General features: G+C 48.0%; 1 protein-coding gene across 3 annotated transcripts in view; it reads right to left on the minus strand.

The window, feature by feature from the left end:
• Positions 1-12978, minus strand: part of MAN2C1 (mannosidase alpha class 2C member 1) — a 142416-nt gene that overhangs the window by 88604 nt on the left and 40834 nt on the right. For all 3 annotated transcript variants that reach the window (XM_030186778.1, XM_030186793.1, XM_030186786.1), the window contains 2 exons: positions 12268-12413; positions 9964-10087 (listed from right to left, as the gene is read on the minus strand). In XM_030186778.1, coding sequence (XP_030042638.1) covers positions 9964-10087; positions 12268-12413 — 270 coding nt within the window. The remainder of the gene's footprint in view (positions 1-9963; positions 10088-12267; positions 12414-12978) is intronic.

Below are 12978 nucleotides of genomic sequence, written 5' to 3' on the forward strand. Positions count from 1 at the left end.
GTTTACGCCTGCCAGGTACGTGGCTTGGAGGAGCATGCCAAACCGGCACGCCCAACGCCACATCCCGACGGCTTCCTGACACAGGGGGCGAGATCCGGTGCCCCCCTGCTTGTTGACGTAATACATTGCAACCTGATTGTCTGTCCGAATTTGGATAATTTGGTAGGACAGCCGATCTCTGAAAGCCTTCAGTGCGTTCCAGATCGCTCGGAGCTCCAGGAGGTTGATCTGCAGATCCTTTTCCTGGAGGGACCACAGACCCTGGGTGTGAAGCCCATCGACATGAGCTCCCCACCCCAGGCGAGATGCATCCGTCGTCAGCACTTTCGTGGGCTGCGGAATTTGGAATGGACGTCCCAGGGTCAAATTGGTCCGGATGGTCCACCAGAGCAGTGAAGTGCGGCAACTGGTGGAGAGGCGGATGACATCTTCTAGATCCCCGGTGGCTTGAAACCACTGGGAAGCTAGGGTCCATTGAGCAGATCTCATGTGAAGACGAGCCATGGGAGTCACATGAACTGTGGAGGCCATATGACCCAGAAGTCTCAACATCTGCCGAGCTGTGACCTGCTGAGACGCTGTGGTCTGCGAAGCCAGGGCCAGGAGGTTGTTGGCCCTCGCTTCGGGAAGGAAGGCCTGAGCCGTCTGGGTATTCAGCAGAGCTCCTATGAATTCCAGAGACTGGGTTGGCTGGAGATGGGACTTTGGGTAATTTATCACAAACCCCAGCAGCTCCAGGAGTTGAATAGTGCACTGCATGGACCGGAGGGCTCCTGCCTCCGAGGTGTTCTTGACCAGCCAATCGTCGAGATATGGGAACACGTGCACTCCCAGCCTGCGTAGGTACGCCGCCACCACCACCACGAGGCACTTTGTAAACACTCGTGGGGCGGAGGCGAGCCCAAAGGGCAGCACACAATACTGAAAGTGCCGTGCGCCCAGGCGGAATCTGAGATACTGTCTGTGAGCTGGCAGTATCGGGATGTGAGTATATGCATCCTTTAAATCCAGGGAACATAGCCAATCGTTTTTCTGAATCATTGGCAGAAGGGTGCCCAAGGAAAGCATCCTGAACTTTTCTTTGACCAGGAATTTGTTCAGGCCTCTCAGGTCTAGGATGGGACGCATCCCCCCTGTCTTCTTTTCCACAAGGAAGTACCTGGAATAGAATCCCTGCCCTTCCTGCCCGGGTGGTACGGGCTCGACCGCATTGGCGCTGAGAAGGGCGGAGAGTTCCTCTGCAAGTACCTGCTTGTGATGGGAGCTGAAGGATTGAGCTCCCGGAGGACAATTTGGAGGCAGGGAGGCCAAATTCAGGGCGTATCCGCACCGCACTATTTGGAGAACCCACTGGTCGGAGGTTATGAGAGGCCACCTTTGGTGAAAAAATTTTAGCCTCCCCCCGACCGGCAGATCGTCCGGTACGGACACTTTGAGGGCGGCTATGTTCCCGTGGATCCAGTCAAAAGCCCGTCCCTGGCTTTTGCTGTGGAGGCGCAGGGGGCTGCTTAGGCGCACGCTCTTGACGGGAACGAGCGCGCTGGGGCTGTCCCTGTGCCTGACGAGGCCTTCGGGCCGGCTGGTTGTACCTACGCTTTGCAAAAGAATAGGGTGCAGCCTGCCGGGCCCGGGAAAAACGTCCACCTGCTGAGGTTAGTTAACGGTCGCACCCAGTTCCGAAGCAGTGTCTCCTTGAGGACATTGTGCAGCGGCACCGTGGAGGACTCTCTAGGTGGTGATGGATAGTCGAGGACCTCGAGCATCTCGGCCCTCGGCTCTTCCACAGAGACCACGGGAAAGGGAATGCTAATAGACATATCCCGCACAAAGGAGGCAAAGGAGAGACTCTCAGGAGGTGAGAGCTTCCTCTCCGGTGAAGGCGTGGGGTCCGAGGGAAGGCCCGTAGACTCCTCTGAGGAGAAATATCTAGGGTCCTCCTCTTCCCCCCACGAGGCCTCATCCTCGGTATCGGACATAAGCTCATGTAGCTGAGTCCTGAACCGGGCCCGGCTCGACGTCGAGGCACCGAGGTCTCGGTGTCGTCGAGCGGTGGACTCCCGTGTCGGCGGGGACGGAGCTCCCTCCATCGACGTCGACGGGGACTCCACCTGCGTGGCGGTCGAGACCGGCGCCGCAAGCGGCGGTGGTGTCGACGGCCCCGGCGCCGGGCTAGAGCTCGCCGGCGCCACAGACATCGGCGCCGAGCACAGCCTGGCGCATCAGCCCTTCCAGGATCCCCGGAAGGATGGCTCTGAGGCACTCGTCCAGGCCCGCTGCCGGGAAAGGCGGTGGGGCCGGTAGGGGTGTCGGTGCCAGAAGCTGATGGGGGCCAGGAGACGGCACCGAGGTGCCGGAACCCTGACGCGTCGGTACCTCCACAACCGACGGGGACCTCTCCTCTCGGCGATGACGCTTCGGCGTCGCCTCCTCTCCGATGTCCGGATGCACCGATGGCGACCGGTGACGACGCTTCTTGTCCTTCTTTCGATGCGCGTCACCGGCGCCGGGAGGTATGGAGGAGGAGGAGGACGATCCCCCTCGGTCTCGAGGAGCCGGGTCAGACAGGGTTCGGTCCCGTGGACCACGGGCTGAGGGAGTGACCGGGGCCGACTGCCCACGCGGCCGCTCACCTCCACCCTCGCCGGCGGGCCGACGGGACCTGTTCTCCTGGGGTCGATGCCATCGGTGCCGATGTCTCGGGCATCGATACCGGTACTGAAGGACCGGGCGTCGATACCGATGCCGTCGAGGTCGACGTCGAGGGGCCGGCGCAAGTTCCAAAAAGACGGTCCCGCAGAACTTGCCTCGCAACTTGAGTCCGTTTCCGGAGACCGAGACACAGGGAACACGACTTGATATTGTGCTCTGGCCCGAGGCACTGGAGGCACCAAGCGTGGGTGTCGGTCTGCGAGATCGGCCGGCCGCAGCGACCACACTTTTTAAATCCACTCGGGACCTTCGAGGACATCGACGGAAAAATCGCGTCGGCGAAGTCAAAGTCGTCAATGGTGGCGAAAATCACACCTCGAAAAAGAAAACGACCGTGCGGCCACTAGGCCGCAACGCGGCGTCCCCGCTGGAAACGAGGGAAAAAGGGAGCGCGTGCTCCACACGCTCAGGTTTTTTTTTTTTTTTTTTTGAAAAAGAAAAGGGAAACCGGCGGTAACAAAAATTAAATAGAAAAAACAACGATCCGCGTAAACGCGATCGACTTTCCGGCGGCTGAAAGCAGAGAGAGCGGCAAAGCACGACTCTCTCCAGACGCGGAAAAAAAGGAACTGGCGGGAGCGGTCGCGCACGGGCGGGAAGACGGCTGCGCATGCGCGGTGGGCGTGCCCTGCGTGCCGACCGTCCCGCGAAGCCTTTTCCGGCTGGTGGGGGCTGCCGCGGACGTCACCCAGTCGTGAGAACAAGCAGCCTGCTTGTCCTCGGAGAATGAGCAATGACACATGGAGGATGAATGAGAGCATGTGAAGCTGGTTGAGTGACAGAAAAAGCAAGAAGAATATGGGTGAGGGTGAGAGAATGTGCAAGATGGGCTGAAGGGTGCAAGTAAAGAAGAAGAGAAACTCAGAGTGAATGATGAAGGGCATTACCATTTGTGTTTGCTAGCAGGAGGAGAATCATCTTGACAGGAGGCAACCAAAGTGGTGGGATGGGCAGAGGTCCAAAGCCAGAAAGATGAAGCTGCAGGGCTGGCAAGGAAAGCAGCAGATCTAAGTGTATTAGATGCTGCAGAAAGACTATGGGACTAGTCAAGGGGAAGGAGAAGTGTGGCTAGGGGATGTAAGCTAATTTTCAAAGGGTGTACTTATGAAATGTAAAAGTACAAATGCCTTAGTCCAGTGGTTCCCAAACCTGGTCCTGGAGGCACCCCAGCCAGTCAGGTTTTCAGGATATCCACAATGAATAATCATGAGAGAGATTTACATGCAGCAAAGGCAATGCGTGCAAATCTCTCTCATGAATATTCACTGTGGATATCCTGAAAACCTGACTGGCTGGGTTGCCTGCAGGACCAGGCTTGGGAAACTCAACGGAATTAGCATGCGCTAAATGCTAAGCCACCCGTAGTTGTAAAATAGGCTTCTTAGCATTCAGTGTGTGTTAAACTTTAGTAAAAGGACCCCATAGATAACACAGTGTCTAACATAGGGTTAAAAAATAAAGGGACTCATTTAAAGTAAATTGCAGGCAAGTCCTGCTACAATATATATTTTTTGTGTGTGTTTGTTTGTGTATAGCTACTCCTCCTGTTTCCTTCCTGTCTGAATTCTGCAAAAGAGAACCCGGAAGGAAAAAAATAGCCACACTGCGCGGAAAATGAAAAAAACAGCTGAACTAGGGAGGGATCCTGGATTCATCTGGTGCTTTAAAGGAAAGAAAATTATCAGGTAAGACATAATTTTACCTTCCTTGTCACTTGCAGCAGATGAATCCAGGAACTAGTGGGATGTACCAAAGCATTCCTTAAGTAGGGTGGGAAGCCGATGCTCCCCGCGCCAACACTCCCGCCCCAAAACTCGCATCCTCCCGAGCAGACACTAATGCTTCGCAAAAGTATGACGGAACGCCCAAGTAACAGATATCTCTTCCAGAGATAAGGCCGACGCCTCCGCCCAAGAAGCCGCCTGTGCCCAAGTAGAATGCGCCTTCAGGGCCACTAGAGACGCCCGCCTTGTAGCAGATACGCCGCTCCAATGGTTTCCCTAATTCAGCAAGCAATGGAAGCCTTAGAAGCCACCTCACCTCTTTTCGATCCCGACAAGAGCACAAAGAGATGATCCGAGCGTCGAAACTCGTTAGAGATCTGCAAGTACCGAAACAAGGCTCTCCGCACGTCCAGGAAATGTAGTGAGGCAAACCCCCTGAAAATCCTCTCTTCGAAAAGACAGAAGATAAACCGCCTGATTGACATGGAAAGCCAAAACCACTTTAGGTAGAAACGACAGCACCATCTGGATCAACACCCCTGCTTCCGAAAACTGCAAAAAAGGATCTCTGCAAGACAAAGCCTGAATTTCAGAAATCCTCCTAGCCGAAGCAATGGCCACCAAAAACAATTGTCTTAAGTGTTAGAAACCTTATTCAATGGCTCAAACGGTGGGGCCTGGAAGGCTCGCAGTACCACATTCAAATGACACGCCAGTCAAGGCTGCCGCAGAGGAGGCCAAAGACGAAGAGCCCGAAGGAAATGGACCACATCAGAGTGAGCTGCTAAAGAGAAACTGTCCAGTTTGCCCCTAAAACAAGCTAGCGTGGCCACCTGCACTCGAAGGGAATTAGATGCCAATCCCTTTTGAAGACCATCCTGAAGGAACTCCAGAATAACCGGAATGTCCGCCCGAAAAGGCGATTCAGCACGCAAAGCACACCACGCCAAGAAAGCTTTCCACACTTGTGCTGCTGAAGTAGACTGCTTCCGTGCCCCCAAAAGAGTGGCAATGACTGGTCCTGAAAATCCCTTCTTTCTCAGCTGCCGCCTCTCAATAGCCAGGCCGCAAGACCAAAGCGGGAGGGATTTTCCATCTGAACTGGGCCTTGATGCAGCAGATCGGGAGTCACCGGAAGTCACAATGGTGGCTCTGAGAGTGCCCGAACAAGATCCACATACCACGGCCGTCGGGGCCAGTCTGGGGCCACTAGAACGACCGGCCCCCAATGCAGCCCTATGCGGCAAAGAACTCTCCCCCTATCAGAGGCCATGGAGGAAAAACATACAGTAGCTGTTGTTCCGGCCATGGCTGGAGAAGAGCGTCCAATCCTGCGGATCCTGGCTGCCATTTGTGGCTGAAGAACTGGGGAACTTTGGCATTGCAAGCCATGGCCATGAGATCCATTACTGGTCTTCCCCAACGTTGACAGATCAGCCGAAAAGCCGAGTCCGACAGCAATATTCTATGGTTGTGTATTGATATTGTTATTGTATTGTATAATTACTCATACACACATTGTTTGTGTCTGAACTTGATTTTCCACACTTGTATTGTTATATATTTTATTGAGAACTTGAAGAAAAATACTCTGGAAAAAAATGCTTTTCTGGGCCAAAAAAGCACCTAACATTCAGCGGTATATACAGAATTCCCCTGATTATGTGCTGAATATAAAAAAAAATGTTTTAAATTAAAGTACAGTTCTGTGCCTAATGTAAGTGAAATGTAGAGAGGCAGATCCTAATCCCAGAGGGAAAACCATCCTCTGCAACCATAATGAATAATAATTAGGTCTGCCACCTCCGTTGGGCAGCGGAAGCCATGGGCTTTCTACTATCCTGTAAAGGATTGCATGTTCCCTCCAAATACTTAATCACCCGAACCTTGTATCTGCTCATGACAGTTTTACACAGTCAGAGCAGCAGCAGGCTCCTCAATTAGAAAGAAACCCAGTATTCAGTAGATATAATAGTATAGTTTATGAGCAAAATATGTTTAATAATTTGGACCTCATATCCTCCCAGTCTGCCTATGCAGACTGGGCACTGACAGGCTCCATAATCAGAAGGACTCACTGGGATATAAGAAGATAGTTTAATACAATCTTACCAATAGCGGTACAGGCAAATCAGGCATTCACATAGTGGAACAGCTCTTCACGACACGTCCTCTTTCCCCAGCCTACTGGAGTCTTCTGATCTAATACCCTCTAGGCTGCCCTTTTTATACCATTTTGACCCTATTCATTTCAATAGACCCTAGCTTTCTCACCAGAGCTCTTGGCTCTTATCAGTTGATAAGAATGACTTCACATGTTCTCAAGCCCTAAGTATAAACAAATTATGCTTAGGACAACATCTGCGAAGAAATACAGTGGGGGAAATAAGTATTTGATCCCTTGCTGATTTTGTAAGTTTGCCCACTGACAAAGACATGAGCAGCCCATAATTGAAGGGTAGGTTATTGGTAACAGTGAGAGATAGCACATCACAAATTAAATCCGGAAAATCACATTGTGGAAAGTATATGAATTTATTTGCATTCTGCAGAGGGAAATAAGTATTTGATCCCCCACCAACCAGTAAGAGATCTGGCCCCTACAGACCAGGTAGATGCTCCAAATCAACTCGTTACCTGCATGACAGACAGCTGTCGGCAATGGTCACCTGTATGAAAGACACCTGTCCACAGACTCAGTGAATCAGTCAGACTCTAACCTCTACAAAATGGCCAAGAGCAAGGAGCTGTCTAAGGATGTCAGGGACAAGATCATACACCTGCACAAGGCTGGAATGGGCTACAAAACCATCAGTAAGACGCTGGGCGAGAAGGAGACAACTGTTGGTGCCATAGTAAGAAAATGGAAGAAGTACAAAATGACTGTCAATCGACAAAGATCTGGGGCTCCACGCAAAATCTCACCTCGTGGGGTATCCTTGATCATGAGGAAGGTTAGAAATCAGCCTACAACTACAAGGGGGGAACTTGTCAATGATCTCAAGGCAGCTGGAACCACTGTCACCACGAAAACCATTGGTAACACATTACGACATAACGGATTGCAATCCTGCAGTGCCCGCAAGGTCCCCCTGCTCCGGAAGGCACATGTGACAGCCCGTCTGAAGTTTGCCAGTGAACACCTGGATGATGCCGAGAGTGATTGGGAGAAGGTGCTGTGGTCAGATGAGACAAAAATTGAGCTCTTTGGCATGAACTCAACTCGCCGTGTTTGGAGGAAGAGAAATGCTGCCTATGACCCAAAGAACACCGTCCCCACTGTCAAGCATGGAGGTGGAAATGTTATGTTTTGGGGGTGTTTCTCTGCTAAGGGCACAGGACTACTTCACTGCATCAATGGGAGAATGGATGGGGCCATGTACCGTACAATTCTGAGTGACAACCTCCTTCCCTCCGCCAGGGCCTAAAAATGGGTCGTGGCTGGGTCTTCCAGCACGACAATGACCCAAAACATACAGCCAAGGCAACAAAGGAGTGGCTCAGGAAGAAGCACATTAGGGTCATGGAGTGGCCTAGCCAGTCACCAGACCTTAATCCCATTGAAAACTTATGGAGGGAGCTGAAGCTGCGAGTTGCCAAGCGACAGCCCAGAACTCTTAATGATTTAGAGATGATCTGCAAAGAGGAGTGGACCAAAATTCCTCCTGACATGTGTGCAAACCTCATCATCAACTACAGAAGACGTCTGACCGCTGTGCTTGCCAACAAGGGTTTTGCCACCAAGTATTAGGTCTTGTTTGCCAGAGGGATTAAATACTTATTTCCCTCTGCAGAATGCAAATAAATTCATATACTTTCCACAATGTGATTTTCCGGATTTAATTTGTGATGTGCTATCTCTCACTGTTACCAATAACCTACCCTTCAATTATGGGCTGCTCATGTCTTTGTCAGTGGGCAAACTTACAAAATCAGCAAGGGATCAAATACTTATTTCCCCCACTGTAACGTCACAGGTCATTTTGCCCTCCTCAGCTCCCCCTCCCTCTACTTGCACCTGACCCATTACTAACTTGCATTAGCCATAACATCTTACTCCTGACTTCTCGCAGGTGCAAGTCCCAGGATTGTTGACAAGAGCAAATGCCCCCTCCCTTGCCAGCTCTCTGGGAACTCAGTTCAGCATTTGCTGCACTGAAATGTATTTTGTATCAGAGATGATTTTTGATTTTAAGAGGCCTAGCTCTTAGCCTGAGCCATTGGCCTATATTTCACTGAGAGCAAGTGACAGTATATTTCTAGTGCACAACTAAACCATTTAAAGACACTGCTCCAGTGAATTGTATGTGGGCAACTGATTTTTCAGGCAACTTAAAAAAAACATGCATGTATTGTCATAATATGCATAGACAGGCACTCCAGGTGCATGGACAATATATACAAAGGTAGACAGAATGCAGCTAATGTAACTAACTTTAACCCCCCCCCCCCCTTTATTTCCCCTACATCTTCACATATATATTTACCACAAAATCTGATTTTCAAATTAACCCTACACAATCCTGGTGTTTGAAATTGCCTTGTTCTGTGTAGACTCCCAAGTAGGCCCATATCTCTTCAGTTGGGCACTTTATGGACATGCTTAAACAATGATAAGAAGTATTTTCTCACATATAGTTAAAATTCCCATGTTACTGTGGAAACTGTGGACCCAGGCAGAGTGTATTCAGTAAACTTCCATTTTGAAACAAGGACTCTATTGTCAATAATTCATTATAACTGCATTCCACAGAATTGCTCATTGACCCAAACCCTGCATACCCTCGCTATGCTCTGTCCTTCTCAGTGCCCTGCTCCTCTGCACCCTACCCTCTCTCCCATGATACCCTGCTCCTTTATGTCCTGAATTCTCCCATGCCATGCCATCTATTCTTCCCACACCCAACATTCCTCTTCAAAACAGATATGAGCAAAAGATGACAATATCAATATCAATCCGGTTTACAAAGGATTCAAGAGATACCAAGACAGTCCCTCAGGATTTACAACATGGTTTGATTTGCCATTGGATCCAGCGAGACATGAAAAGCATTCCAATGACAGTCTCAAGGGAAAGGTAGGGGTGGTGGGGGAAGAGTGAGAAACAGGGAAAGTGGGGATGGATAATCAGAAATTGACAATGCTGGATAAAACCATACAATTATGCAGCTTTGTCACTTTCTGAGTATCCATCCATCTCACCCTGTTTCTCACTCCTCTCCCAACACCCCTGCCTTTCCATTGAGACTGTCATTGGAATGCTTTTCAAGTCTCACTATTGATTCATTTAATATTGTCATCTTTTGCTCATTTCTATCCTGAAAAAGAAGGTTCTGCCTTCAAAACTTCGTCAAAAAATGTATTGTCCAATAAGGTATCACCTCATTTTCCTTTCCTTGGTTTTATTTCCATTTATCATTTTAAAGTAAACTAACACAGCAACCACACTCCTTTGTCCTCTATGCTTTGTCATCTCTTTCTCCCAGTGTCCTGCCCCCCACCCCATCCCATCCTCTCCTTGCCATGGTACCTGGGCCTGCGTTGTGTAGGTACCATTATGAAGCTCCAGGAACAGTTCCCCTATCCAAGTGCACAATTGCTTCGTGTCCTTCTCCAAGGAAGAGAAAAACAACTCTGGGTTGGACTGCTGAACCCTAAAGAGGAAAAGGTAGATCTCAATTCAAAACAGGTACATCAGATCACTAGAGAAAGAATCAAACAGAAATCTCAAGGAATGGTAAACAGTGACATGACAACTTTTTTTTTGCACAGACTAAAACTGCAGATATCAAGGTACAGAGTCAAAATGAATGTGCCAGAAAAAAGATGAAAGGATGCAGAGTGATTCAAGCACAGGTGGCCCAATGTTCAGAGGCACTGATGTGGTTGGTGGTGGTGTCAAAGGCCTAAAGGGTTTAAAAAAAAAAAACTTTTCAGCACATAGACAGATAACCTTGGACATTTAAGTCACAGAGAGCGTAATTCTATAATAGGCTGCCTAGATTAGGAGAATGGTATAGGAATTTGGACTTAGTGGCTTGGTGTTTCAGTGGTTTGAGTCATTTTTGAAGAATAGATATTAGTTTTGAAGGATGGCCAATATTCTTCTACTTGGGAATCCACTTGTGGAGTTCCTCAAGGCTCTCCCATTTCCCCTTTACTGTATAACTTGTATATGTGCTCCCTTGGTCAAATTTCTCTGCACCCTGGGGAGCTCATGATATTTTCTGATTCCTCTCACTCATGGTATAAACTCCTTATTTTCTCGTATCAACAACTGTATAAACAGGAATAAAAATGGGCCTGCTAAGGTCAAACTGAACTACTGATGCAACCAAATTTTTATGGTTTTCTATGAATTCAGCCATGATTCCACAGGTGATTTTGGGTGACGATGGGTTTCATTTAAGGTAGAGAGAACCTCTCGAGTCTTGGGAGCGATTCTGGACTCTTCACTGAGCACAGAAACACAGATTAATAGCTTAATCAGAAAAGCATATTTCAAGTTGAAATAATTACGTTTGTTCAGATCCTATTTTTTACCTGATCATTTTAGGATTACAATTGACAATTCTATCATGATTGGATTATGGGAATTCTGTCTATTTAGGTTTGTCTTCTAAGCAATTCTCTAGAATTCAGATGATTCAAAATTCAATTACATGGCTGATATTTCAAAAATCTCCGTGGGATCACATAATCCCTTTGCTGGATACCCTGCACTGGTTGCCAGTGCAGGCTCAGGTTATTTTTAAAACACTTTGTTTAGTGTTTGAATTTCTGGATAGTACTTGTCCTGAAGATGGCTCCCAGTTGGTGAACATAATAAAGTTTAGGGCGACTTCTAGGAGTTGCAATTATTTGTTGTTAGATTTTCTTTCTATTAAGGGTGAATGGTTTAAAACTGTTTTTTCTATATTTCTTTTTTGCTGCAGTCCAGTATTGGAATAAACTTCCTTTTGAGCTTTGCTCATTAAATGACTGCTTTTTTATTCCATAAAGCCCTGAAAACGTATTTGTTTACTAGGCCCTGAGGTTATAGTAGTATGTGTTAAGTTCAAATTTGTTTTTATTTATTCTTGATAATTGTTATCAGTCTCTTACTCTTTCAGTAACTGTTACTTGCCTTGAATCTGAGAATTTGCAAGAAATAAATCCCTCTTAACAGCATAACATAACAAGTTATTCTATGTTTAGGATCACTGAAAAACCAAAATCTTAAATCGAATCCTCCATACTAAAGGAAGACAATGTAACTGAAGGTGTAAGACAGGTACAATGTGTTTAAAATGAAAGTTTTAAGAATCAACCATATAACTTTAAACCAGGTAACTTACTCATTCACAATTATGTGGTGCTCATACAGCTGAAAACTGACTTTGGGGAGATTAAGAGCCAAACAATTGCAGGCCCTGACTCCAACCACTTAAGTGTCACCATGCAGTAACTACAACGCCTTATCACTCCGGAGACTTTCTTCACAGTATCCCCAATCCCAGTTGACCCAGAAAGCAGAACTCTCACACCAGGTATCTCACACCTTTCACATGGTGGTATAGCACTTACCACCGGAATCACTGAGCTAGTCCTGTCATTGCTTCTAGTACATTTTACCAAGAGACAGAAGATGGTAAACAGATGCCAGAGAAGGCATACGGAATCAGAGACAGGCAAGATTTAATGACTCCCAATTTCCTGCATCTCCCTGACAGTAGCAAATATTGATAAGGTTCAGGGAGTCCACTGGGACAAAAAGGCAACATAATAATAAGAAAAAATGGGGAAAGACTAGGAGGCAACAAGTGGGTGGGGAAGGTGAGAGGCCCATCCTAACCTGGGCAGTCCGTCTGTGTCAGTCATTCTTTTCATCCGATCTAGCATCTTCTGCGTTGGGCCTCCTCCCCCATCTCCAAACCCGAAGAGAAATGCGCTGTGGTTCACGCGTCCTTTATCCCTGTTATTTTTCAGGGTCTTCAGTAGCTAGAAGAAGTTCACACACAAATTGGAGCATGCACAGACAAAATCCACGAAAAGTTAAAATGGTTGCTTTCCAGTGGCCTGAGGTTATTCTATAAAGGATTTTTCATTCGTAAGGGCCATTATGAAACTACCGCAGGTGTTATATCCATAAAAGTACACGCTGTGATAAGATAGTGTCTAATTATACAGGACTCTGGTGTAGGTATGTTCAGGGACAGAGTTTAAGCAGTCGTGATGTATGCACACATGCATATTTTACATGCATTTATGCTCTCTTCTGAGTGGGAATAAAGAGCTAGATTTTATATATGGCGCCGTAAAAATCAGCACCAACCCCCCCCCCCCCCCCCCCCCCCCCCCACCTAGGCATATTATATAAGCCACGCCTAACTTTAGATACGGTTTACAGAATACACCTAGGGCCTATCCATGCAACTAAATCTAGTCGCAGGAACTTATGCCAATTAAAACTTGGTGTAAATACCGGCGACTAACAAAGGCGCGGAGAGGGTGTGTTCTATAACAGTGCACATAATTTTCAGAAACGACCATGAACCACCCAATC

Source organism: Microcaecilia unicolor, chromosome 1 (assembly GCF_901765095.1).
Source record: "Microcaecilia unicolor chromosome 1, aMicUni1.1, whole genome shotgun sequence".
Classification (NCBI taxonomy): domain Eukaryota; kingdom Metazoa; phylum Chordata; class Amphibia; order Gymnophiona; family Siphonopidae; genus Microcaecilia; species Microcaecilia unicolor.